The sequence below is a fragment of the Myripristis murdjan genome, chromosome 2, assembly GCF_902150065.1.
Source record: "Myripristis murdjan chromosome 2, fMyrMur1.1, whole genome shotgun sequence".
NCBI classification, from domain to species: domain Eukaryota; kingdom Metazoa; phylum Chordata; class Actinopteri; order Holocentriformes; family Holocentridae; genus Myripristis; species Myripristis murdjan.
The window spans coordinates 17,089,783-17,116,703 of NC_043981.1; the positions used below are offsets into that span (position 1 = coordinate 17,089,783).

General features: G+C 43.7%; 1 protein-coding gene and 2 long non-coding RNA genes across 4 annotated transcripts in view; 2 read left to right on the plus strand and 1 right to left on the minus strand.

Moving 5' to 3' along the window:
* Positions 1-14,429, plus strand: part of LOC115373241 (uncharacterized) — a 28,731-nt gene extending 14,302 nt beyond the window's left edge. The window contains exon 3 of the long non-coding RNA XR_003929517.1: positions 14,288-14,429. This is a non-coding gene — a long non-coding RNA (uncharacterized LOC115373241). The remainder of the gene's footprint in view (positions 1-14,287) is intronic.
* Positions 14,430-24,672: 10,243 nt separating this feature from the next.
* LOC115375355 (uncharacterized) overlaps positions 24,673-26,921 on the plus strand; it is a 4,499-nt gene continuing 2,250 nt past the window's right edge. The window contains exons 1-2 of the long non-coding RNA XR_003929707.1: positions 24,673-24,982; positions 25,686-25,766. This is a non-coding gene — a long non-coding RNA (uncharacterized LOC115375355). The remainder of the gene's footprint in view (positions 24,983-25,685; positions 25,767-26,921) is intronic.
* Positions 26,370-26,921, minus strand: part of drc11 (dynein regulatory complex subunit 11) — an 84,793-nt gene continuing 84,241 nt past the window's right edge. For both annotated transcript variants that reach the window (XM_030074764.1, XM_030074759.1), the window contains exon 19: positions 26,370-26,650. In XM_030074764.1, the coding sequence (XP_029930624.1) occupies positions 26,492-26,650 (159 nt within the window). In that variant the 3' untranslated portion in view covers positions 26,370-26,491. The remainder of the gene's footprint in view (positions 26,651-26,921) is intronic.

A 26,921-nucleotide genomic window follows, 5' to 3' on the forward strand; every position in this document is an offset into this window, starting at 1 on the left:
CACCTTTATCGCTGGAACGGTAAAACAGAGGCAACGTGACGGGACATGAGCGGCTAATTTCAGATTCTGCAGGCTGGCGTGTGGCTCTGCGTGACGATGAGCGATGAAAGGAGAAAATGTCAAGTTGGAGGAGAAAAAGCTTTTGTTTCTGCACCTTCACATCTTCTTTGGCTCATCTTCAGTGTTTGAATCATGTTTTTTTCCTTCTTTCAAGGTCAAAAATCCACCAGTGGGATGAGATAATCCCACTTGTTTCCAACACTAATCAACTTGTCTCCATAATTTTCTCGAATAAAGTGTCATTTCCTTGATCCCACTGGCTGATCTGCCTTGTTTCAGCACATTTAGACTTAAAAATCCTGAAACTGCACTGGAAACAAGTGGGATTATCTCATCCCACTGGCAGAAAAACAAGATTCTAATCCTGAATATGGGATTAAATGACTAGTTAATGCATTGTGAAGAATTAATTTTGTCTTTCACACAAAAAAGAAGTGGGGAAATCAATCCTCATTCGGCCAAAGTAATGATCTCCGTCCAGCTGACGACCCCCCAGAGCGGTCTAATTAATCCACAGCGCCCTCTGCAGGCGTACAGGAGCGCTGCAGGCGTGCGAGGCGACGGCGGTGCAAAAACAAATATGTTAAGCAGACATGCATGGACCGTCAGAGGCTGAGGACATTAGGACTCGGGTAATTGCTGTGGGATTTTGGGGGGTGTCCCTGTGTCTCTGGGGGGTCTGGGACAGTTTTACAGAGCCTAAGGAGGGAGGGGTGTGTGTGTGTGTGTGTGTGTGTGTGTGCCAACTCTGCTGCGGCCCTAAATTTCAGACAGATTAAAGAGGCGAGGCCCCGAGGCAAGCGGTGTCGAAAAACTCTGACAGGAGGGCAGCAGTGGCTTAAATACAGGTGTGGGACTTTTAAAGGGTAACTGCGTCTATTTTTAATCCGGATGCTCCACCCTCACAAAACAAAGCTCATATTTGTACCTTTAGGGGTCCGGCGTCTGTCCCCTTTTGGCTTGCAGCTTATAGAGCGCGGCCTTGTTCCTGGATTATAACGATAATATCAGCTGGATGACTGTGTTACCTATTGTTCAAATCCACAAATCCACAAAACCTGTTTCATTTCAAGTTCAAATTCACCTTAAATTTGATAGTTACCCAATTTATCCATTTAAGCATTTATTAATCATTGTATTTGGCCCAATAAATGTTGTCTCTTGATATTGTAGCTTAACATTTAGAGGAAACAGTGCATCTTTGTGCCCTTTTGGCTCTGAAAAAGGTTCACATAATCACCTTAAAGTCCACTAATCAGCCCTACAGTGGGAACATTTGTGTAGATTGTGGTGTATTTTGCTGTTATATTAATCAATTTTGACTGAATTTCCTCACTGTTGGTCTGTGTGTCTTGGTTTCATCTTTACTTGTAATTTACTCTCATATTCAGTGTTAAAATTTTGTTTTTCCTCAAAAAAAAGGTAAATAAAGCTGAAAAAATAATAAAAATAAAATAAAATAAAAAAAAAATATGCCAATGGGATGATATAATCTCACTTGATTCCATGCAGATTCACTTGCTCCAGGGATTTTTTCAGTGTAAATGTGTTGAAACAAGGCAGAAAAAGGCAGATTAGCCCAAGAGGATCAAGAAAATGACGCTGGATTCACATTAGTGTCGGAAACGTGGGATTATTTTTCACCTTGTTTGAGGAAAAAAACTTTAACACTGAATATGACTGTTTTTTTTTTTTTTTTAACTAATCCATAAACTAATCACCTCCTGCACCGACTTTCCAGCGCGCCTGAAAGCAGCAGGTCCAGGTGTTGCCGCCGTGCGTAATGACAGGTCATTACACGCAGAAACCAGCCCCCCCCCCCCGCCGCTCCGGGCCCGCAGCGCGACCTTTCACCCCTCGTCCCTAAAAAACCGAGGCCGGCGCGGGGAAGCAGAAACACGGGCGGGGTCACCGGGCCAGACGCTCGCTCGCCGTCACGTGGAGGACAGAAAAACCCCTCCACGCCACAGGAAGGAGGAGGGGGGGGGGGAGAAAAATCAGACGGCGAGCTTCAGACGAGCTAATTAGATCCGGCGAAATGTTCACCTCCAGTCCTGCACTCCCACACGGGCTAAAAGAGAGTTATTTAATTATTACAGCCTTAATTACTGCTGGTACAATCAGCAGCACCGAAATAGAAATGCGAGGAGACGGCGGCTAAAATTGGGTTAGAGCCGCTTCATTCTGCCGGTTTCCTCTGGGTTCACTGTGTCGGATTCCATTAGAGACATGAAGGCACCGCGTCTCCTCGGCTGGGAAACAGAGGAGGAGAGAGGAAGGAGGAGGAGAAGAAGAAAAAAAAACAGAACAGAACAGGAAAGGGAAAAGCGCGAGCCGCGAGCGTCTGAGCGGCTTCACATGAATGAGACGTTTTGTCTGCCGCCTCTCACAGGAGACGTCTCACTCTCCTCTCGCTCCTGTCGCTCTCTCCCGTCCTCCGAGCCAGACTCTGATCCTCTCCTCCTTTCATCTCTCACAAATCATCTCTTCTCTTCTTTTCTCTCTTTTCTCTTTTCTTCGTGGTGATGTTGGGATCTGCTGGAGGTCCAGGTGGACGTCCTCTGTCCCACCTGGAGGAGGTCAGACTGCTGCTGAGGCCGAGGCCACACCACTGCTGCAGGCACCTGTCTGTCTGACTGTCTGTCTGACTGACTGACTGTCTGTCTGACTGACTGACTGACTGTCTATCTGTCTATCTGTCTATCTGACTGACTGTCTGTCTGTCTGACTGACTGACTGACTGTCTGTCTGTCTGTCTGTCTGACTGACTGACTGACTGACTGTCTGTCTGTCTGTCTGACTATCTGTCTGACTGTCTGACTGACTGACTGACTGACTGACTGACTGTCTGTCTGACTGACTGTCTGACTGACTGACTGACTGACTGTCTGTCTGTCTGTCTGACTGACTGACTGTCTGACTGTCTGTCTGTCTGTCTGACTATCTGTCTGTCTGTCTGACTATCTGTCTGACTGTCTGACTGTCTGTCTGACTGACTGTCTGTCTGACTGTCTGTCTGACTGTCTGTCTGTCTGTCTGACTATCTGTCTGTCTGTCTGACTATCTGTCTGACTGACTGTCTGTCTGACTGACTGTCTGTCTGACTGACTGTCTGTCTGGCTGTCTGACTGTCTGACTGTCTGTCTGACTGACTGACTGACTGTCTGACTGTCTGTCTGTCTGTCTGACTATCTGTCTGACTGACTGTCTGTCTGTCTGACTATCTGTCTGACTGACTGTCTGTCTGACTGACTGTCTGTCTGACTGTCTGACTGTCTGTCTGTCTGTCTGACTGTCTGTCTGACTGACTGTCTGACTGTCTGTCTGTCTGTCTTACTGACTGACTGTCTGACTGTCTGTCTGTCTGTCTGTCTGACTGACTGACTGTCTGACTGTCTGTCTGACTGTCTGACTGTCTGTCTGACTGACTGACTGTCTGACTGTCTGACTGTCTGTCTGTCTGTCTGACTGTCTGTCTGACTGACTGTCTGACTGTGTGTCTGTCTGTCTGACTGACTGACTGTCTGACTGTCTGTCTGTCTGACTGTCTGTCTGACTGACTGTCTGTCTGTCTGACTGTCTGTCTGACTGACTGACTGTCTGTCTGTCTGTCTGACTGACTGTCTGTCTGTCTGTCTGTCTGTCTGACTGTCTGTCTGACTGACTGACTGACTGACTGTCTGACTGGCTTTCTGCAGGTTTGTCTTTCTTTTCTTTCTCTCTTGTCTTTTCTTTCTGTGTTTCTTTTGCTCTTTTTTTTCTCTCCATTCTTTCCTCCCTTATTCCTGAGGCAAGAAAGAAGCAGCATTTTTTTCTTTCTTTCTTTCTTTCTTTAATTCCTTCCCTCTTGGGCCAAGCAAGAAGCATTTTCTTTCATTCGGTCTCAGCATCTCTGGTTTCCTCTCAGTTTAGACATAAAAGCTGATTTTTGTCTCGTTTAATCTGTGAAAATCTTCAAATTAATTTCAGGGATTTTTCGATAACTCTTGTTGCTCCTGGCGGCTTTTAACCCGCCGTTAGGAAACCCACAGAGCAGCAAAAAAAAGAAAAAGGAGACGCATCAGCTTTAAAAGCTCAGCTCGACGTGCTGTTCTGTGAGAAGCTGCTGTTCTGACGATGTGCTGCGTCTAGTGTCCGGCTGTGACCTTTGACCTCCTGAACAGCGGCTGTAATGTTGATGGAGCTCACTCCCACGGCGGCCGTTTTCTATTTAAGTCACACTTTACACAGAAAACTGGCATGTGAAAGTTATTTCAACAAAGAAGTGAGGAGCGTAGAGGAGAGACAGCGACGTCAGCGTTCATCTTCACCGTCCACACGACAAAAGGGCGTTTTCAAAAAATGGCGCATTACGGAAACCAGAAATTGCTTGATTTAATTATCTATTTATTTGTTTGTTTGTTTGTTTGATTGGGACAAAGCACATTAATGAGCGTCAATATGAAATACAGCATGTGAACATACCAAGAATACCAAAGTTAGCCAGCTGGCAAAATATTCCCAGAACATCCACAAAATGTTTTTTTAAAGGTTGTGGAAACATTATTTTGGTTTTCTCTAAATGATTGTGTCAAGATATTTGATATTTTGTTCATGTTTTCTTTCAGTTGCAACAATGTTACAACAATCACAAAATATGAAACATCTATAGAAGTTTCTGATACAGTTTTAGCAGGCAAGGTGTGAAAATTTGCGTTTTCGTAATTTATGACGTTTCCGTTATTTGCACCTTGGCGCACGACAGACGAAACCGACCTGCATTTTCTCTGTTTTTATTTTTTGTGGCCGTCTGAACCGTAAAAATCAGATCATCTGGAGGCTCAAACGTGTTAAAAAGCAGTTTTGCCGCTCGTGTGTCGAAGCAGCGTCACTCATTTGGATCAGAGTTGTACAAACCAGTGGGCTTCAATTAGCCGGGACATCTTTTCATCCATCTGTCTTTCATCCCTGCTCTCCCTCTTTCTCTCTCTCTCTCTCTCCCTGTCGTCTGTGTCTCTCTCTCGTTCGGTTTCCAGCGGCGGGTGAAAGAGCTGTGACAGATAGCTGGCCAAACTACAGGCAGCATTTAGTTCTGCTTCATTGTGTCAGGTAAGAGCCTGTAATGAGGACTGAGGGAGAGAGAGAGAGAGAGAGAGGAGCTGTGAGACGGAGAGGGGGAGGTGGGCGAGGCAGAGAGAGAGAGAGAGAGAGAGAGAGAGAGAGAGGGAAAACAATAAGAGAGTCTGCAGTAGAGATGTTGAGAAAGAAAAAGAGACTGATGCTTCTTAATTGAACATGGCGCTGAAAAATCCCCCAGAACCAAGACGAAAAATCATAGAAAAGCAAAAAATCTGATTTAAAAACACTGAAAATAATAAAAGCAACAATGTCCACAATACAGTCAGGTCCATAAGTATCTGGACAGCAACACAATATTCATAATTTTGCCCTTGTACTCCACCACAGTGGATTAGAAATGCAGTAATCAAGACGTGGCTGAAGTGCAGACTTTCCAGCTTTAATTTAAACAACAAACAAACAAAAATATGGCATCATGTTTAGGAATTACAGCCAATTTTATACACAGTCACCTCATTTTCAGAGACTTCGAAGTCATTGGACAAACTATATATTACATACATAACTATAATAATAAGGATTATATTCAGTATTTGGAGTATTTGCACTTAAGTCACGTCTTGTTTACTCCATTTCAGATCTGCAAAATTATAAATATTGTGTCACTGTGCAAATACTTAAGGACCAAACTGTAAGTGTATAGTGACACAGCGATGATTTTTTTTCTCTTTGTTTCTTTTTCTTTTACATTTTGGCCTCTTGTCCACATGCAAACTGTTTCTGCTCCTCACAAATACAACTATCGCGATTTTTTTGAGCGCTGTTTTCCTTGAGCCCTGTGACCAGCGAGTGATGCTCAGAGTGGAAACACTGACTTCATCGTGTTGCAGTGTTTAGGAATTGGTGTTATCGGTCGCTTTCTGTAGCTCAGCCTCGCTGTCCGTCCACAGGAACGACTCACTTTGTTTTTATCATTTCTTCCTCGCTGTTTTGGGAAATTCCTGTAACGTTTGGACCCATATTTGCGCTCTTGTTGGCTTCATAACTCATTCTTAACGTTTCTTTGCTTATGCTCATACAGCGTGTGTGTTTTAGATTTATCATGCATGCAGACATATGCACAAAATGTACCAGTGAGGATGCATTTGTTTTTTTTTTTGTTTTTTTTTTGTCTAAAAACAGAGAAGTAAGTTTTCATTTTCAAAAATGTTTGTATCTTCTGTTGTCCGTCCTCGCTCGGCTGTTTTTTTAAAAGCTTCTCGTCCACAGCGATGCGCTCAACAAGGGAGAGAAAACAAACGGTTTCCCTGACTCGTGACTTTTGTGATGGTGTTTATGGATGACCTTCTCCTCCCGTCTCCACCGTGCACCTCCAGCTCGTCTTTGCTCTTCCTTCTCTTGTGCTTCCCTGTGGCGCTCGGGACGTTGCTAAGCTGCACTCGCCGTTTTGTCTCTTTTTTTGCGTTTTGCTCGTTTACAGCGTTTGCAGATGACACTGACATTTATGTTAGTGATGTCGCAGCTGCGTTTAGCCTGTTAGCCTGATTTTGACAAACCTCCTGAGCGTTATCAGGATAATTAGACATAGGCATTCTTGAACATTTCCATTTTCTCTGCTCACACTGCAACATTAGGCCGCTGTATTAAAATTTATCCACTTCGGGGTGTGTGTTCAAAAATATTGTTTGTGCTTAAATATGAGGTGTTAATGTGGCTGGAAATGGAGAAGAGACAGGCGATCTCTGTTTTCAATTCGGAAAGAATGATTTTTCACTTTTTTATATATATATGTAACAGATGTATATGGGAGTTATTCTATAGGATTGACGGATCATGAGGCTACATTTTAGGCTACATCTCTCCTGGCTTTGCATGGACATCGTACGTATCAGCATGCAAAAAAAAAAAAAAAAAAAAAAATGAAACGTATATGAAAGAGAACAATACTGATAGAAAATCAGACTGGATTGTCATGCAGTATTTATTATCTTATTTCTGATATTTATTGATTTTTGCTCAGTTAGATATCTGCTGAGGCTTATTGCATAAGCTCACATTTTTTTTTTGCAACATATTTGTTCCCTGTCGTGCCAGCAGAGGAGATTTGCATCGACTCGAGACGTTGTTATCGAAGGAGACTCGCATGAATCATCCAAACTTGCCTTTACTTTTACTTCACACCCATGAGAGGCTTTGGCAACACCGGGAGACTTGTCATGCAAATGAGGCCGCTGTGATTTGGACTCAGAGAGAAAACAGTATTGAGAGAGAGAGAGAGAGAGACGGCGTGAAGACGGAGGAAAAGAAAGAGAGAGAGAGATGGGAAGTCAACAGCCACGTTAACCCCTGGACATTGAGACGTTTGATGAAGCGGTGAGCGCCGGCCTCCCCTCGCCGCGGATCCAACATCATTAGCCGGGAGAGAGACAGTATGTTTCGGCCCGCACTGCCGGTAATGAGCCCTCGCCGATCATCGCTCATACCGTAATTAGCGGCGGGCCCGGCACTTGGGCCCCCTACTCACCGTTAATGGAGTGAACAAGGCAGAAAACGAGCACTATTAAAGGCTGGACATGAATTCCAAGTCGCTATGTGAAACCCTTAAAACGTAATCGTCTTCATCATTCAGCTCGGCGACTCTTTCTTCCTCTGGATCCCTGCGTCATTTTCCGTCTCCAATCAAAGCAGGATGAATTGGGAGAGCCGCGGCGAGCGCTCGTCTCGTCCGTCTCTCCAAGTGGGAGACTTCAAATCGGAGTCAGAAACGCTTTAATCTCCGCGTTTAACAAATGTGGGAGGAATTGGACTCGGTGGCAGCTCGGTGTGCAGACACTCAGACGACCTGCAGAGCCTCGCAGCTGCCACCGATGCAACAAGAGCAGGAAGGGAAAAGTCGCAGCAAAATGCCTTCAGCTGCTACCTGCATCGTTATACTGTGACATGATGTTATATCACGGCGATTTTCGGTTTGCCTGATGCTGAACTTGCATCTGTCTTGAAATAGAACAGCACATCATAGATATAACTCAACATATGAAAGGCTTTCAGGTAATTTAACGCACCTTTCAGCAGACATATTGCAGCCAAGTCGCCAGGATAAAATGCTGCCATTTTACATTTCTGCAAAGCTACAAATTAATTGAAATGTCAACGTTTCTGAACCAAAAACACATTGCATATCAACATTTAGACTTACAGGCAATGTCATGGTTAAGATTAGAAAAAGGTCATGGTTACAAAACGAACACGGCTGTCGCTCCACATGGCACTTGAATCCTGTTGTCCTGTTGATTGCTTACCTTGATGCGACGTCACAAAACTTGAAAACGCTGGCATTTCAACGTATCCTCGGTTTGCAGAAACGTAAAATGGCGTCATTTTTTTCCCCTGGCGACTTGGCTGCATATTTGCTGACCCAACACTCATAACGTCTCATAACATTTGGTGAAATAAGCGCAGACTCTGAAATGCCGACTGTGTGTCAGTTTTTTTTAATCCCCTTTGAACATTTTAATAATGTAGCCTACTTGCATTTCCAAGTCTGTTTCACTTCCAGCAGGTGTGGTGGAGTTTGATGTCAAGTGAAGGCGAACAGAATACACCATTCATGTTTTCCCATAATTTGTATATTTGGTTTCACATTTGGAAACTGATAGTCTGCCTGAGAAGCTGCTGATGAAGATATTAGACTGATATCAGACCTCCATCTGAGCAGATTTTTGAGGCTGTGTGGAGGCTCACTCCTCTGACCTGAGATCAGAGAACAGGTTTCCTGCCGTCATAGAAAAAACCTGCACAATTCAAAAGTCACATCACCAACATCAACACACTTCTTGCGGAAATGACCGGAAATTTGCTCAAAGTCTTGTGTTTTTTTCTCCTGAGCAAGAAATGACTCCAGCTACATTTGACTAACTCTGAAGGAATAACATCATTGTAACAACAGAGGAGCAAAAATATATTAATTGCGTTGATGCATTGACGCAAATTCTGCCGATTTCACGGTGTTGATCTGCTGAAAGAAATAAATGAATTTGCTCAGGTTTCGGTCTGATTTGCATGAAATTCTTCAAATTGAAGCGTTCACAATTCTCAAAAAGATTGTCTTGATCTAACAGAATATACTAAGAAATACAATTTAATGTTGAAGTAATCCTTTTCTTTGATTTTTTTTGACAAAACATAGATTAGTACATATTTCTTTTGTGGACATTAAACACAGAGTCCTGGATCAAATTGCTGCCAATCAAAGTGAATCAAATCTTTCTTAAATCAAATCTCCAACCAGTGAGATGTGCATCAAACTGAAGAGTCAAATCCTCGTATATCATGGAAATAAATTTATGAATTCCTACATTTCTACAGTGTTAAGGGCCAAAACAAAATCTGAGGCGTTCAAACTGGCAATTAATGAAAGAAAAAATTGTATTAAATTGATTATGGAAGAAAAATCAGAACAGCAAAAACATTCTGCAGCCTTTTATAAAAGCACATTACATGACATTCACATTACAGGTATATACAGTACACTCACACACTCACACACACACACACACACATTAAAGAGTGTAAGGTGTGTGTTATTATGGCGTCCGCCTCCTCATGTCAACATCACGGCCCTCATCAGCCGCGACCTTGACACCGCGCTGCGATCACGGGACCAATCACCTCGCCGACCTTGCCGACCGCCGCCGTTACGAGTCTCCGCCCCCTGTCACCCATCACGCGCAGGTGACGCCCACGAGCGACACACACACACACACACACACACACACACACACACACACATGATCGCTCAAGCCGCTCACAGGGATCACACGCGTGTAACCTCGACGCTGCGCGGCGTCTCCTCTTATTGCCTTTCTGTGTCACACATGAATGTTTCTGTGGTCGAGCTGCGGCTTTGACCTTTGACCTCCTGACTGTGTGATGATGTTTATCGTCGTGAGCCGTTCTGCATCAAAGCGTCAGCTGGTACCTAAAAAAAGCCTCTGGTTTACATTGATCTCTTCACACAGGAATCACTAAATTTTGATATTTCACCCGATGCATTGGCTCATTTTTTAGGATGAGCTCGCCAAACCCCAACCTAAAGAGTTAGCAGTTGTTTATTATCCTAATCTTTGCCTTAATCCCAAAGATTAAAGCTTCAGGACACCTCACGCCAAACTGCGACTTCAGAGATGATGTTTTTCTTTAATGATTTTTGCGCCTTGTTCTTCAAACACTGGACTTCCCTGTAGATTTCGACTGATTTTGAATGAGTTTTACCCGACTAGTGATAAATTCTCAATTTGACCATCATAATGATACACCGAAAAATATGTACAAGTAAACAGGACTAAAATATACTGACATTTAGACGACAAAAATCTACTCAGACGGAGGGTCGATAGATTCTCACCCCAAACGACTATCAGTTTCCAAATGTGAAACCAAATCTACAAATTATAGGAAGAAATGAACAGTCCACATTCTGTGACATGCATCAAATGAACTGATCTCATATTGTCTGTGTGTATGATTCAGTTTCATTTGTGTAATTTTCCCACGCTTGAGAAATAAAACCAGCCCAGACGTTTTGCCTCCCAGGCCAACTTCTCATTTTCATCAACCCAAAATAATTCAGGATTTTTGCTTTGAGGTTTTTGCAGGTTGTTATATAAGTAGAGCACGGACTTCAGCTCACTGTTTTTCCACGCCTGTCCGGTTGAAATACCAAGTTTTCAGGAGGTCAGTCGCCTCTTAACACCTTGCAGAGCGCGACTTGACTGACTCTGTGTTTACCGTGCTGTGGGTTTACCGCGCCTTTAAACATCAGTCCTCCTTTAGCCGGCGCTTACACCTGCTGGGGGTAAATTGGATCATCGTGTGCCGTGCAGCCCCTTTGGAAATGAACTCATTAAAGCGGCTCGCTGGTCTCGGAAGTCGGCAAAAACAAGGTTCTGCGCCTTGTTTCCAACCGAGACAAAGACTCTGAGCACTTTAGCAATTTGTAGCTTTTTGTCCAGCATTAGTGGGCAAATGAGATTACCTTTAAAGTGTGCAGAAATATGCAGAAATCAGGTGTGATGTGGGTTTTTTCAGCAGCTTGTAGGCCAGTTTTTTTTTTGCACATTGGGTACTTAGATCTTTAGATCTCTAGTGTCATCTTTTATTCTTTATTTTTTATTTATTTAATCTTGTAATCTGTGGATAGTGCTGAAAACTGAATTTCCTTCGGGATGAATAAAGTATCTATCTATCTATCTCTATCTCAGTTTGTCATCTAAATAATGCACCAACAATGTGTGAAATGAACTGACAGAATATTAAAGATGCAGATTATTGGTTTAATCCCAAAGTTTTTCAATAACTAAGGAGTCGAGCTTCTTTTTCATGGTAGTTAAAGACGTTTCCAGGTTGTGAGCGAGGGCCTGCCTCAGACTAACAGCCTGGGTTTGTCGCTCTGCCTGTCAGCTCTGGACTGGGAGGAGGGCCGGCAGCTATGTGAATAATGACCCCGGCTTCTGTTTTGGGGAGCCATAAAAACACGCCGTCGACGTTAAACTCTGTCCCGCCCCTGCCCACGAGGTCCGGCCCGGCCCTGTGATTACCCCAAAGTGCCCTGCTGGAGCGATGACCTTCGCTGGCCGGGACGCCAATTAGCCGGGGCCCGGCGCGCTGTAATTGAGGGGGACAACAGCTGCCTTTTTAATGGCACCTTCACCTGTTTGGACGCACGGGGCCGCGCGCAGCTCCGTCCGCAGCCCGGCGGGAGGACGCAGGCGGTGATACCTGCAAAAACAGACATTAAGTCGCTGTTAAGAGGCGTTTAAAAGGCTCTAAGTGCTCTTCTCTCCGCCCCTGGAAGCTCTTTCTCCCACCAACACCAAACCGAAGGAGCGGACTTCCATTTCAGCCATTTGGAAAAAAACATTTCAAATCTCATTTCCAGTGTGAAAACCTTGTTTTTCGTAAAACAAGGTAAAAAAAAAAATCTGCACGTTGGATGAGATAATCCCAATTTCCAATGCAGTTTCGCTTGTTTCAAGGAATTTTTCTGTTGTAAATGTGTTGAAACAAGGCCGAATAAGGCAGATCAGCCCTCAAGGGTCAAGACAAAGAAAACGTTGGCAGAAAACCCACTGAAGCATAGAAGCGATGGTTAATCACGATACTGAAGAGACTCATAAGGAAGATGAACAGTTTCTTAGTGTTAAAGTTTGGATTGACAGCTTGATAAACCAATGAGAGGACAGTGGGTGGCTGTTTCTGCCCCCCCACTTTTCTTCCCTGTAATTATCACGAAACTTCTTCCAGGCTTTTCTACCCGAAAAAAAAAAAAAAAAAGCCTCAGAATGAGACTAGATGAAATTTCAAAACCCATGGAGAAAAAGTAAAAAAGGGGAATTTGCATGCATTAGGGTGTACGTGTGTGTGTATGTGTGATCTATTGCTGTATTGTTTTTTACCTGGACTTACTTTCTTTAGCTGATGAGTTTAATGTTGTCTTGTTTTTAGTTTCCAGCCTTATTTTCTCTCCTATTTTGTGCTTTTACCCCTTAAAATGGATTGTCAAGATGCTTTTAAATGTTCATTTCTCGGCACTTTAAAGTGTAAAAGCACGTCTGTATGTGGGTTGGCGTGACTCGGCCTACGTGCGGTAAAGGCCTTCTCCTGCAAAACGACCTCGTTGCCGTGCCTTCACTGAATTAATCTGGTTCCGGGGTTTTCGGGGCTCGCCGACGTCTCCTCCCTTGTAAGATGAGGCTAATCTCTCCCGGGGGAGAGAGTAAGAAAGAGATTACATTAAGCCAGCGTGTAGGATCAGACTCCCCACAGGAGCTTCACCTGTCATATCAGGCGGTTTGGCTCGTGGCGGTCGCGGCTGCTCATCTGAATTTCAATGTGAGCCGAGGCCGCGGCGGAGTCCCAGGAGGAAGCGGCATTAGCACATTTACCGGGACGAGAGGCCCGGTTGAAAATAATAAGGACGTGTCGCCGGCGCTGCGTGTGAAAGGCACTGACAGGCGCTTTAACAGTCTGCCCTTTTGGTTTTGTGGCACCCGCGTGGGTCGTCTGAGCTGCTCCTAAAATCCAAATCTGAGACTAAACAAGACAAGAGTTTTTTGATCAGATTATGTATTTGTGTTATTAAACCAAAGGCCATGGGAATTATGGGCAATATTCTTCTTTTATGTTGTGTGTGTTTCTAATTTTGTCCATGTCAACACTAATGCCGACTTTTTGAAATATTTTTCCATGTGACCGTTTGAATAAGAGAGGAAATTGGGAAGCTGCTTCAACATAAACACCATTTCAGATCATTTTTAGTGACCTGACACATCAGATTATGCCTTTTTTTAAGATTAGAGATAACAGAAGTATGGAAATTATTTTATGTTGAGGAAACATGGCACTGATTCCAGCTTGAAAAAAAATCATACTGACCCCCATTTTACTCTGTGAAACACTTTGATGGGTTTGTGTTGACGTTCCCGTATCGGCCCAAGTTGACTCAAAATATTTGGCAGGTATAACATCTTAAAACAAAACTGTTAATCTGATTTTTCAACATTTTAAAGTCATTAAGAAGCAAAAACGAAGGAAATTCATTGACGTGTCCCTATCCACATTGATTTTTAATTACAAATTTAAAATTAAGTGTAAACCAACTTGCAGCAGTTTTCACGAGGAGGCCCAGAGCTGATTGTGCTCCTTCAAATACAAGATTTTATTTTGATTTTTGCTGCTTGTGTCGACGCAGCTCTCTGATTTATTTTGGCGTGAATGTTTTTGTTTTTGTTCCCAATGGGTCGCTTAATTATTTTACAGTAAATCCAGTTTGAATGCAGCATCATCTCACACGGGCCCCTAAAAGTGGCTGCTGTAAACGGTGAAATCCCAAAGTGAGTTTTGAGCGTGAAAATCCCGCTCGCCGTGGCGGCAGACGCGACGAGCTCCCAGCAGCAGCCGGCACGACTCCAACTGGCAGAGCTCAGAGGAGTTTGTTAAATACCCAAATCTGTCCGATTAATCACTCATAATTTGATGCGCTAAAGAGTCGTCAAAGTAATTAGCCAATGATTAGCAAATGATCTGGAATTGCTCAAAATCTGACTTATTAGCATAACATTAATTGCTTTGTTTCATAATAGCCAGCTGGCTAATTGTTCTCTCTCCCCAGCGCCGTAATTGTTCCAGAATGGAGGTGTTTCTGTCCTGTGTGTGTTTGTAGTGTGTGTGTGTGTAAGAAAGACAAGCAGAGGCATTGTTGTGTGTGTGTGTACACCTGAGTTTCTCCTACTGTTGATCAGGGGAAACATGACGGTCTGAATGCTGCTCGAGTCTTTTCTAACTCGACAATAAACTGAATAAAAAAAAAAATCGCATGTGATATTTCGTGTCTTTCCTTATGTAATGTGTGTGTGCACGTGTTGAATTTAAATCCTCTGGGTGTGGAGCAGCAGAGAGGCCGAGCTGTCTTGGAGATCTGCAATAAAACCTAAATGATGGTCCCAGATGGTAAACTAGACATAAAGTGGCTGTGAAGCTGCTCAGGTCACCGCCTTGACGCCTGACTCGCCTTTAATCCACGGCTTCCCAGACCTTTTCTGCGGGGCCCGTCTTTTCTAGATAAAAATATGAATACACACCTGTAACTTCAGTGTGTGGCATCTTAATGAAAAAATAAGGAACATTCTGGCACGTGTTTTTCTATGATATTGTTGTCAGCAGTGTGAACAAATAAAGAGAAGAGAAAATAACTGCTGGTTCCAACTGAGAGTTAGCTCAGAAAGATAAGTGCCAGGTGTTTAAGTGACTGTTCAATGCCAAGGTCTGGGTTTGTTTCCCAGTTTGGACTTTATGATGTTGTTTATCTGTGTTTGTGTAAGAATCAATACGTAGATCAATCACAGACTAGAAGACCTCAGGTTTAGCTCAGTGGGATAGGTGCAGGTCTAAGTTCACTCTACTCAACAGAAGGTCCCTGGTTTGATTCCCCAGTGCTACACAGGTGATAAAGCAAGTCAGCAGCAGTTTTGTCATAAGTGGTAAACACATCGCCTCCAGCTGGCCACAGAGTGTGTATGAACCAGTTCCACTGCAGTGAATATCTAATGAGGTCAGACCAAGGATGAGTTGACAGATGAAGGAAAACTACAAGTCAGTCAGTCAGTCAGTCAGTCAATCAATCATCATCAACAACTAACTTGACATTAGATTATGAACAGATTATGGTTACAATTGACAAATATCTCAGAAAGTATAAGCTGCAGTGTCTTTAAACAGTATAAGAGAATCAATCAATCAACAAGATGATTATGAGGGAATAGAGGAATTGTAGGTTGTCTACTAAAGTGTAAGCGCAAACTGCAGCTAATCAACTACTAACCTGTTAGGCTACTTTAACTTTCTACTAGATTGCAAAACTTCTTCCAACATTTTTAAATTGACACGGCTTCCCTCTGTTCAGTAAAACCTCAGGTGGGCGGCGTTTTCCGCTTCATAACCCCCTGCTGACGGACCTCCAGAGGGCCGGGGGAGGACACGGCCCCCCCCCGACCCCGCCACTGCGGGGAGCGCCGGTTACCAGGAGCGGAGAGGGGAATCGAACCAGCCGCAGGATCAGCCACTGCTGATGTTGGAAGGAACGTTACCATCGCGCCACCAGCCCACAGGCACACTCATAGCACTTCTCCAGGCGCTTTTAACTCTTCACTCTGGGTGTCGCCTCTCAAAATTCACTGACTGGCAAAGCCGGGCTTGAACCCACCACCTCAAGAGCTACATGCAGAGGACAAGCTCTTCACACCACTGAGTCTTACAGCTTCAGAGGCGACTCTTAGAGCTTTTCAGGCTTAATGTGGGATGTTGGCTCTCAAAAGTGACTGCTTTCCCAAGGTTCGAACCCACAACCTCAAGAACTTCACGTGGAGGACAAACACTTCAAGCCACCAAGTCCTACAAGTTCAGCGACTGATTCCTAAGGCTTTTCAGTCTTTATGTGTTTTCAGAGCTTTTCAAATGTTCCTTTGGATGTTGATCTTCAAAAGTCAGAGACGTCATCAGGCTCGAACCCACGACCTGCAGAGCTTCAGACAGAGGGCCAACACTTTGAGCCACCAAGTCTTGTGAGGGTTTGCTTTGTCTCTTGGACTTTTCAGTCTTTACTCAGGATGATGTCTTTCAAAAGAAGCAGCTTTCCAAAGGCTTGAACCCACAACCTCAAGACCTCCATGCAGAGAACAAACCCCTGGAGCCACTGAGTCCTGCGAGTGTTTGACTTGTCTCTGAGAGTTTTCAGTTTTTATTTGGCGTGTTTGCTCTAAAATTCAGAACTTAAGGCTTGAACCCACAACCTGAAGCGCTTCATGCAGTGGACAAACACCTTGAGCCACAAACTCTTACAGCCGTGTGCTTTGTCTCATAGACTTTTTACTCTTTATTGTGGGATGATGCTTTTCAAAAGTTACTTCTTTGGTTGGTCTTGAACCTTCAACCCAAAGAGCTACACAAAGACTCCTTTGAGTTGAGAAGCTGTCTTCTTAGAGCTTTTCTGTTTCTATTTTGGACATTGGTTTTCAAAAGTCACTTCAGCCTTCAGGCTCAAACCCACAACCTCAGGACCTTCACACAGAGGACAAACAGTTTGAGCTACTGAGTCCTTTGACTTGAGGTTGATTCTTAGAGTGTCTCAGTCTTTAGTTGGGATGTTAGCTCTTAAAACATCACCAGTTTTTTAGAGATTTTCAGTTTTTCTATTTGAGATGATGACATTTGACTTCTACCAGGCTTGAACTGACAACCTCAAGATCTTCAAGCCAAAGACAAACACTTTGAGCCACTGAACCCAACAGAGTTTATCTTTCTCTTTGTCTTGTTGTTCGCTGACCTACCTACCTACCTTTATTCCCTCATAATCATATTGTTGATTGATTGATTGACTCTCTTGTAGCATATAAAGACACTGCAGCTTATACTTCATGAGATATTTCTCAGTTGCAACCATAAACCGTTCATAAGCCTACCTCTATGCACATTTTATACACCCATGTACACGTTTTTTTTTTTGTTGTTTTTTTTTTGCACATTGCTTTTTGCACACTGGGTTGTACTTAGATCTTATTCTGTTGTACTTAGATCTTATTCTTTATTTTTTATTTAATTAATCTGTAATCTGTGGATACTGCTGAAAAACGAATTTCCTGCGGGATGAATAAAGTATCTATCTATCTATCTATCTATCTAATCTAATGTCAAGTTAGTTGTTGATTGGTTGATCACTTCTAGTGTTTATCAGTCAGGTAAAGGAATAACCTCAGACACACCTGACCCTCTGAGCTACTCCTCCACTGCAGGGTTTACCTGTTCATCGTGTAATTCCCTCACAGTCCCACACTACAACAATGAGAACACAGGGAAGGCGGGGTTTGAACCAGGAGCCACACACACACCAATTAGCAGTTTACCTTTCTGAACTGAAGCCAACATTGCATGCTTTTCTACATATTGCTCAGTTGTTAGATTATTCTTATTGCACACTCTGTATCCGTAACACCTGGTATTTGCATAACTAGCAGAGTAAATGTAATATTTACCAGCTTTGAAACATGGTCAAAACAGGAAACGCTCATTATTATCAGAATTTCTTAGCAGCGGGAATTGAACAGCCAGTCTCTTGATATCTTTCATTCAGGACAACGTCCCCCCTTGTTTACATAAATGCGGTAACATTATTGGTAACAGATGCATCATGTGAGAGTGGATTAATCCTAAACCAGCACATTATCATCTTGATTTGATCCCACCGGCTGCAGCTCTGAGCTCGGCCGGGGTTACTCTGGGCCGTTTACGAGGCGGTGGGAGGTGAACGTCCTTGCGCTGAAGGCCACAACAGGTGACAGTCCCCACACACCCCATCAATCCTCCCTCACCTCACACACATTTGAGCTGTGATGAATTTACAGTTACAGTGTGAGGATCTAAACCTGTGAAGACAGTGTGTGGCTTTATTCTTCTCTGACTTTTCCCTCTTTTATAACCTGCCAGTTGTGGATGACGAGCAAAAATTTGGGGGGGACAAAAACTGAAGCATTGCATCATAGTGGGAAATATAACAAACAAACAGACAAAATGTAAATAACAACAAGCGGCAGTTTTGCCTGAACAGTGGACAGTAGCACTACTTGGACATAAATTTTGCCGTCCTCTCTTTCTTTCTCCTTTCGTCCTGCAGTTTCCTCAGTGACTTTCAGGTTAAAGTCAGTGATTGAAAACGTTTCCGATGCATTCAGCCTCTCCTGGGTCAGGGTGTTTCTGCATCTGCTGGGGTCGTGTGTGTGTGGCGATGAGGATGTTTAGGAGTGTGTGATGGTCTCAGAGAAGATATCTTGTAGATTGCTCTCCACAAACAGCTGCACCAGGTCAGGTCGGGTCAGCTGAGCAGTGGGTTGGGCTTGTTGCTCGGTGCATCTTCTTGTCGTCCTCAAAGGTGGTTTGTGAATGTGAAGCGTTCCTTGGCCTGCCCTCGTATGGTCCTGTCTGTCCTGCAGAGAGAAACATAAGGAAAATATATTTAGAGGCCATTTAAAATCCCCATTTGACATGTAGTTACAGAGAGGAACAGTCGGGAAATACAAGCTAAATCTGCCATCTGTTAGACTAAATGTGAATATAAGAACGCTGAAAATAATGACATTACTATCATTGTACAGAATCATTAAGCTAAAAATATCTTTATTAAACTCCTAAATAAATCTCTACATAATTCTAGATGCATGTATTTGAACACCTCCTCCTAGAAAATGAGGAAAGTCTCGTTTCAGGTCTTGAGAGTTATGAACTAAAGGCTCAGTAGTTCTGAGTAACTGGTGGTGAGGAACCTAAATGATCTCTAAACATGGGTTTATGTAAGAAACAGCCCATATTATACCTCTTCCTTAAAGTTATTTTGATAAACGTCATACAAAACAATTAATTTGCTCGAGCTGTAAACATATATCATTGCTAAATAAGATGCAGAAAGTGTGGAAAATAGATTGGGAGATGTTAAGCATTATGCAGTGTGTATCTTAGCCTTTACTTTGAACATTGATTCACATCTGCTAATAAATCACAGGTTATTGTCCCCAAAACAATATTAATTTTAATCGCTGCTAGACTTTTTGGTTCCAATTCCAAATTAGTCCAGTTTGGTTCCCAAAAAAAATGTTTTACAGCACAAAGTAGGTAAAAAAAAAAATGGCAAGCATCTTTCCAATAAAATAAATGTATATTTCTGTCATCACTTATTATCTGTGCAATACACAAACTAGTGAAATTCTGTAAGCTGCCACTCACTCTGACAGCATTTTACTTTTTACCTTACCTTACTTTTTGTTTTATTTTTATGCAGCATGGGTTTGTGCTGCGATCCCTTCATGCTCCTCGTGCAGCGTCTCTCTGCCGGCTGAGACCCACGGCTCTGCTCGGCCATGGTATGGACAGTATTCCTTAGACGACAAAGATAGTTTATAGATGTAATAAAAGAGACATAACACTAATAAAAGAGGGAAAGGGGAAAAAATTGAATCATTACCAACAGGAGTAAAGCTGCTACCTGATCTTCTGTGTGTCCTGTTGGAGCTGATATTGCTACAGGCCGCCAGTCTCTCATGTGCACCTGTCCTCTTGTCCTCTTGGGTGACTCGGGGAGGAAAGCCGGCAAAACTCTCATTTTGGAGGCCTGTCGCATCATGAGGTTGATGTGCATCACAGTGGATGGAGGGGCCATTTGGGTCCACATGTTGGATTTTCCTCTGCTTCTTATATGATGAACATGCAGTCCGGTAGTGTGTTCTGTTTGGTTTCTGAGGTTCCCTTGAATACAGCGGCGTTCTCAAGGTGTTTGTCAGAGCCCTCTCTCTCTCAAAGCCAACTCAAAACTCAACACTGAAAACTGAACAAAAACTGAACACAGTCTATTCTTCCAGAATGTGTTGATTTTTTTTGTCACCTCTTTGCTGCGCTTTTTGATGCCAATCCTGTAGCCTCCATCCAGCTCCCAAAAAACACTTAGGCCACATTCAGACTGCCAGCCCAAATCCGATTTTTAGCCCATCCAGATTGAAACTGGATGGCTCTTTTGTAGTCTGAACAGTCACAAATCACATGAAATCCGATTTTTGCAAATCCCGAATCACATTCGGGAGGTAGTTTCAGATCGCATTTGGACAGATGCGTCTGAGTCTGAACAGCTCCAAACACTCAGATCGGCTTTGACTGTCCGTGACGCCACTCTACTCTACACTACGCGTGCTGGATGACGCCTCCGCGCCAACGTCGTTGCTACAGCAGCCTGTCAGATGGCCCAGTCTGAACAGAGTCAGATCCGATTTGGACACTTGCTAAAAACAGTGTGGACATTCAGCCCTAAAAATCGGATTTGAGAAGGAATCTGATTTGAATCAGATTCGCCTGCAGTCTGAACGCGGCCTTAGCTTCATGCTGTTGCGGCTGCTTTCGTGCTGTTTGCATTTCCAGGAGTCTCAATCTGTTTTTGCTGAGTAAAGTTTGTGTCTCTGCTGATTCTTGTGGCTTAGGGTCTCTCCTCAAAATACAGGAGGGTGTCCGGTGATATCCCTTGAGCATTTTCAGATATTATCCCCTTTCCTCAAAATATATATATGCATGCACATACAAATCTCAATGTAGATCTGCCAATAGCATTGAGCCCAGAGGAATTTGGATGGAGATAAGATGCATGCAACAGGTCACTGAGAACAATCAATCCACCTGAAGAGGATCAGGTGTGGCTGCAGGACACAAACCCCTTGCAGCTCCAGGAGGTGCAGCAGTAAAAAGTGCATGTTTGAAGATGCTCAAGGCCCATTTCTACATGATAAGTGTTACTCTGGCAAGGCCTGAAAGGGTTAATGTTGATTCATTTGTAATCTAAACACTTTGCACACAACCTCCTCTGTGAATAAGCATTTAAAAATGTATTGGAGTTGAGTATTTTGCATGAAATGTAATGAATCCATAGTTTTCTGGGGTTAATCTGTGGAAAAGCTCCTGCTGCATTTTGAGCCACAGGAAGGATCCAGTGCCACCTCACTCCTGTCTGATTTATTTATTATGTATTTCAACAACACAATTAATCACCATGGCAATGAATGCCTAAAATCACTTTTTTTTTTCTTGTCCTTTCAGATGTTTTGATCAGTTTCTTTTCATTTCTCCTCCGGTTCCTTTTGCGCTGCCACCATGTCATCGTTTTCCTCCATTTTCTGAAGAGCTCCAGCATAAAAGAATCCCTTTTCCTCTCTGATCTTTTTCACTTTCACTTCTTTAGCCCGTTTCGGACACTGTGCTGACCCCTGCATGGTGACTCCCTTCCCTTCTTCTCCACATTGCAACCCTCCTTCCCACGTCTTCTGTCTCTGCGCTCTCTCATAAGGCCTCAGCCTGACACTCACATAACCAAGGGAATATTCTCTCAGGCAATTCCCCTTTAAAAGTCAAACACACCGACTTACCGTCCTCCTCCTCCCCTTCTCCAAATCATGTCAACCTTCTTGCTTCCCACACCACTAATTACTCCCTTCTTCTTCACTTTTGACCCGAGTGGGAAGCATTTCACTCAGCTATTGGCTACAGGTGTTTGAATCTTCAGGGCTTTCCATCCCGCCTCTAGTTACCCTGACTGATCGAATCTCTCCAAGTTTTTTAGCGTCAAACTTTTCGTGTCTTTGGAAATCCCGTTGGTTTGTGTCTTTGCTTTCACCTCCAACAAGAAACGCCCCCTCTGTCCTCATTGGCAAAATAAAATCACCTGTTAGACTTGACTTCCTCTCCCTCGTTCAGCCGGCGCGCTTCACCGTGGAAGAACAGGAATAAACACCGAAATAAACCGAATACAACTTGGAACCAGTGTTTAATGAACACCGACAGGCACCGAAAGACAGTTAAACAGTTTTTATGTCATTATTATTTTGAATTAGATGTTCATTTATGTCTAACATGTTTAACTAGACTTGTGCTTGAGTGCCCTCTCGCGACATGTTTCTGCTAGAAATCATAGACTTAAGACCTGGGGAAGATCCAGATCCCTTTATTCCCTTTTTTTGCCCGTGTCTTTCTCTTCTCTTCAACCCTCCTGCTCCTTAAAGCATCTGGAAGCGAGAGTGCAGACGTGTTTTCTTAGGATATAAAGTATAGCTACTAAAATTGCAAACATTCACTAAAAATGCTTGTGTTGCTGTGTGTTTTTGGGTCTTTGAAGGTCAGTTTACTAAACCTCTGATCGGTCGGCTTGGTCATGACTGGTCATTTCTTGTATGCAAAAAATGAAAGTTTGCTCATGCTACATCAAAGTGCACAAATGAATAACAGTGCATAAATTAGCAAGGGACAAAATGACAAAACAAAAAGGGTTGTACATGCACTTGGTGGAGCGCAGGTCTGAAGGGGAGGCAGCGTTTTAAAATGTTCCCGTTGGGAGCGCCGTGTTGTCTTCAGACGTGACAGCGCCGGAGAGGAAGACTCCCCTGAGCCGCCGTCCCGGGGACTTCCTGTCACCGCGGCCGGCCAAACGCCCCCCGGTGGACCGGAGCCCACGCTTCCTCAATGAAGCTGTCAGAGGAGAACGCATAACTTTGCTCCACTCCTCCTCCGGATAAAACCATCAGCATAAACAGACACAGCAAACCTCGGAGAGGCCGGGGCGGCTCAGGAGACACCAAACCCACAGGAGACGAGGCGGGGCGGTAAATACTAATTGCAAAACGACGGTTTGGAGGCTCCTTGACGACGGGGAGGTCGGCCACCTCAAGGCACATCATCCGAACTCCCAGTCACTGAGAGAGACAGTGTGAATGTATAATCGAAGCATTATCATCGCCAAAAACATAAGACGGGTAAAGGATTATAATCATGCAGGATGGTGCTTTAATCAGACCTTTTTAACCCCTTTTGTCTTTTTTTTGTGTGTTTTCAGGTTTTATTGGCTCACAAGAACAAGACAAAACAGGAAACAACAAGAAAACAAGAAAAGGTGCAGGAGAGACGAGAAAACCACACGGGCTCGTAAAAGGTGAACTTTATTTCTTTATTTCCCATTTTATTTGTGTGTTCTCATTTTTTTGGGGGGTATGTTCTAATGTGTGATTGGATTTTACAAACTGAAAAAATCAATAGAAATGCTCTTAATAGTAAAAGTGCACTATGCAAAATGGCTGAGGGTTGATCTAAGTCAGAACTGTTGAGACCAAACAGCCAAAAAACATAAAATAAACACAGTTTGTCAGTGACCCATGCAGAGTCAGACAGTGAACTATCAGATGACTCACTTATCCTCACTTAAATCAACCCACGCAAAGAGACAAGGGGTGCAACAACAGCGATCACAAAAAGCAGATCTTGGATCTTTTCTGATTATCTCGCTCACGTTTCCCCTTTTTTTTGTGTGTGTGTGTGATCAAATTTTTATTTTATTTTTCCTTTTTCAAGAAAAAACACGGCGCATGTATCTTATACTTTCAGGAAACAAAGAAAACCAAACAAGACACACGATGAATGAATAAAATATGAGCAGACAGGAAAAAAGAAAAAAAAAAACAAATATGTGCTTCTTAAAACCCACTTCTTTTCTTTAGCTTTTGATGCCATGTAGGATTTATGATTTTATGATTTATGATTTTATGTGTGCATGTTTTTTTTTTTTTTTTTTTTTTTTTTATGCTGTGCGGGCAGTGCATTTTACATTATTTTATTCTATTAAAATTATAATTGTATTATTATTTTATTTTATTTTTATTTTATTATTTTTATATATTTTATTTATTCTATCCTATTCTGTTTTATTATTTTATTATTATTATTATCATTATTATTACTTACTTTATCTGATTTTATTTTAATTGATCTTATCTTATTTTATCGTGTTATCCTACTGTGTTTTTTTTACCTTTTTATTCTGCTTTTGTTGTGTTATTTTGTGGTGTTTTATCTTGCTGTGCAGCACTTTGGAAACCTTGTGTTTGTTAAATTGTGCTATATAAATAAAGTGGATTGGATGTGCTTATAGTATTCCAATACGATGAAGAAATAACAAATTAATTGAATGCAATAGTACAAAAATAAAAAACTAAAAAACTTATAAGAGATTAGATAAGACAGTAAGTCGATCTTGTATTGCTGACTCCTTTCCTCCATGAACTCCAGCAGCTGATAACTTATGAACAAATAAACAAATAAACAATATCCAAATAAGACAGCACCCACGTTTCAGCCACGTTTCCCTCTTTAGAGTTTGATTACAGGCCACCAACATTTTCGGTTTTGGTGTTTGGAGCCAGAGGTCAGTAAAGGTCACACGCTCCTCTCAGTGTCCTTGAGCAAGACGCTGAAGCCCTACCAGCCGAACGGGGCGCTAATTGCGTGCGCTGACCCCCCTAATGGAGGGCAGGCAACCAACACGAGAATTTCCCTGCAGGGATCAATACTGCTCTGCACCGCCATGAATCCTGGAAACGTGAAGAAGAAGCAGGAGCTGAAGCCGGAGAGGCGGAGGGGGGGGAACGGGGAGAGGCTCTCAGCTGACGGCGCAGCTCAGATGGCCGTGAGCAGATGAGCGGCACCGCTGTGTGTCTGCGTCTGGCCGCTAATTATCTGTGCGCTGAACGCGTCGGGGATGTTATCCTCGGTAAGTGCGCGCCGTTCACCTCGCCGGGCGCGCCGCTAAATCGGCCCCACCGGGACCACAACTGGAGTAAATAAAGCGCTCCGTCTTCGCGTCAGACCCTGCTCGGGGGCCTTGTCTTGGGCGAGGAAGGCGGCGGCCCGGATACTTATGAATAATTCAATTAGACGTCGGTTGAAGCTGCAAGGAGCAGAAAAGGTGACCGTGTTTGTTCCGCTCTGTGAGCCCACCTGGCCTGGGATGAGAGAGAGAGAGAGGGAGAGAGAGAGAGAGAGAGAGAGGGAGAGAGAGAGGGGGGAGAAAACACTGAGGAAAGAGAGAAAAGGGAAGATTAAAGAGGGAAAAATGCAAGAGAAATGAGAGCAAGTGGAGCCAGGGACGGTTCCAAACCAGACGGAGGGTCAGTGGGCGGGGCTTGAAACAAGACACGCCCCCTCCGCTGGACAATGGGCAGAGGAGGGAGATGGGACGGGGAGAGGAAGGGGGGAAACGAGGGGGGAAATGGGAGGAGGGGGGGGGGGGGGGGGGGGGGGTCCTTGGGGAGTTCCTCTGGGAAGTGGGTCAACCGCTTGGCAGGGCAGGCCGGCTCGTTAGCATGGAGTGTAAACACACACACACACACACACACACACACACACACACATGCACACACACACGTGGCCGCAGTGCGACCTGGGAAAAGGTGCCGTGCTGCAGCCCTCTGGCTGTAATTGGCAACAATGAAAATTACACAGGCTAATTAGCAGCTCCTTGGCACAGAAAGCCTTTACCACGCAACTCTGGCTGTGCCAAGGCTGCCAGGGAGGAGAGGCAAGTGTGTGTGTGTGTGTGTATGTGTGTGTGTGTGGGAGCGACTCGTGGCATTAATTCATTTATTCGTCTGTGTTTTTTCATCATTAAGGTACTTGACGGTGGAGTCGCTGTCTCTGCACGCTCTCCTGCTTCCAGAGATGTTTAATGATGATTTGTCTGAGGATACTGGGTAAGCCCGAAGGCTACACACACACACACACACACACACACACACACACACACACACTTCTAAGCAGAAATGATTGGAAACGCTCACCCAGCAGTGTCTTAATGCTGCGTGCTCATTAGGCATATTGTCGCTGCTCTGTGGAAACCTCACATCTCCAAAATGTTTAACCTGTTAAACTCCGCCGGGCTCAGCCGAGCTTCGGTCAAACTCACAGAACTTTATTTTAAAATCAGAGCCGAGATCCGGAGGTTTCCAACGATCCCAAACATGAGCCGCTGAATTCCAGGGAGACGTGTCTAAAATGATGTAGATCTTTTTTATTTTGATGTGACTCTGCAGCCATAAAGCATGTTGGCTCTGAATATTTCCCTCAGTGGAATTAAATTAAGTTTTTTCTAACTTTGACGCTTCTTAAGTGGAAACTTAAGGGAAAATCAGAGTTCAAGGGATTAACTAAGAAACATAACCTGGCTTATAGTTTGACTGTCATGTGGCTCAGGGGAAACTAGTTGCTTTTGAAACATTTTGATACAGAATTAGAGATTATCCAACCCACAGAAAAGCATCTAATCCTCACAACAAAGATCAGCAAACCTCAGCTGCTTGTTTTCAACCAAACTTATTATTTATTTAGTTTGATTAAAGCTTCCGTACAACATTAGGAGGTCATTTCCTGAAATGTACATTAACACTAGAGATGTTTTTGCAGCATTTTGCTTTAAAAATCACTTTTTCTTCTTCGTCTTCTTCTTCTTCACTTTGCTCTTGTCGTCTTTGCTCTTCCTCGTGTCCTTGCTCTTCCTCTTCCCCTCCTCTGCTTTGTCCTCCAGGCTCTTGGTGGCGCGGGCCTTCCTCTTGCCCAGCGGCGTCTTGCTGTACCACACCTGCAAACACACACACACACAGATGTTGCAGTCAAGCCACCGCTAACTAAACTGCAGGGAAAGAGCGCCCTCTGGTGGTCATGTGTGAGCACAGCTGTGCGACAGCCCAAAAGCAGTGGTTGCTTTGCTTTTTTTTTTTTGTGTTTTTGAAGGTCAAAAGATCGAGGCTTCAGTTTGGGCTCTTAAAGGCCACGCGGGCGCTGCTGCAGCGAAGACACTTTAACCGAGGCAGCAGAGGAAGTCACAGCCTCTTTTCCAACAGTTTGACAGA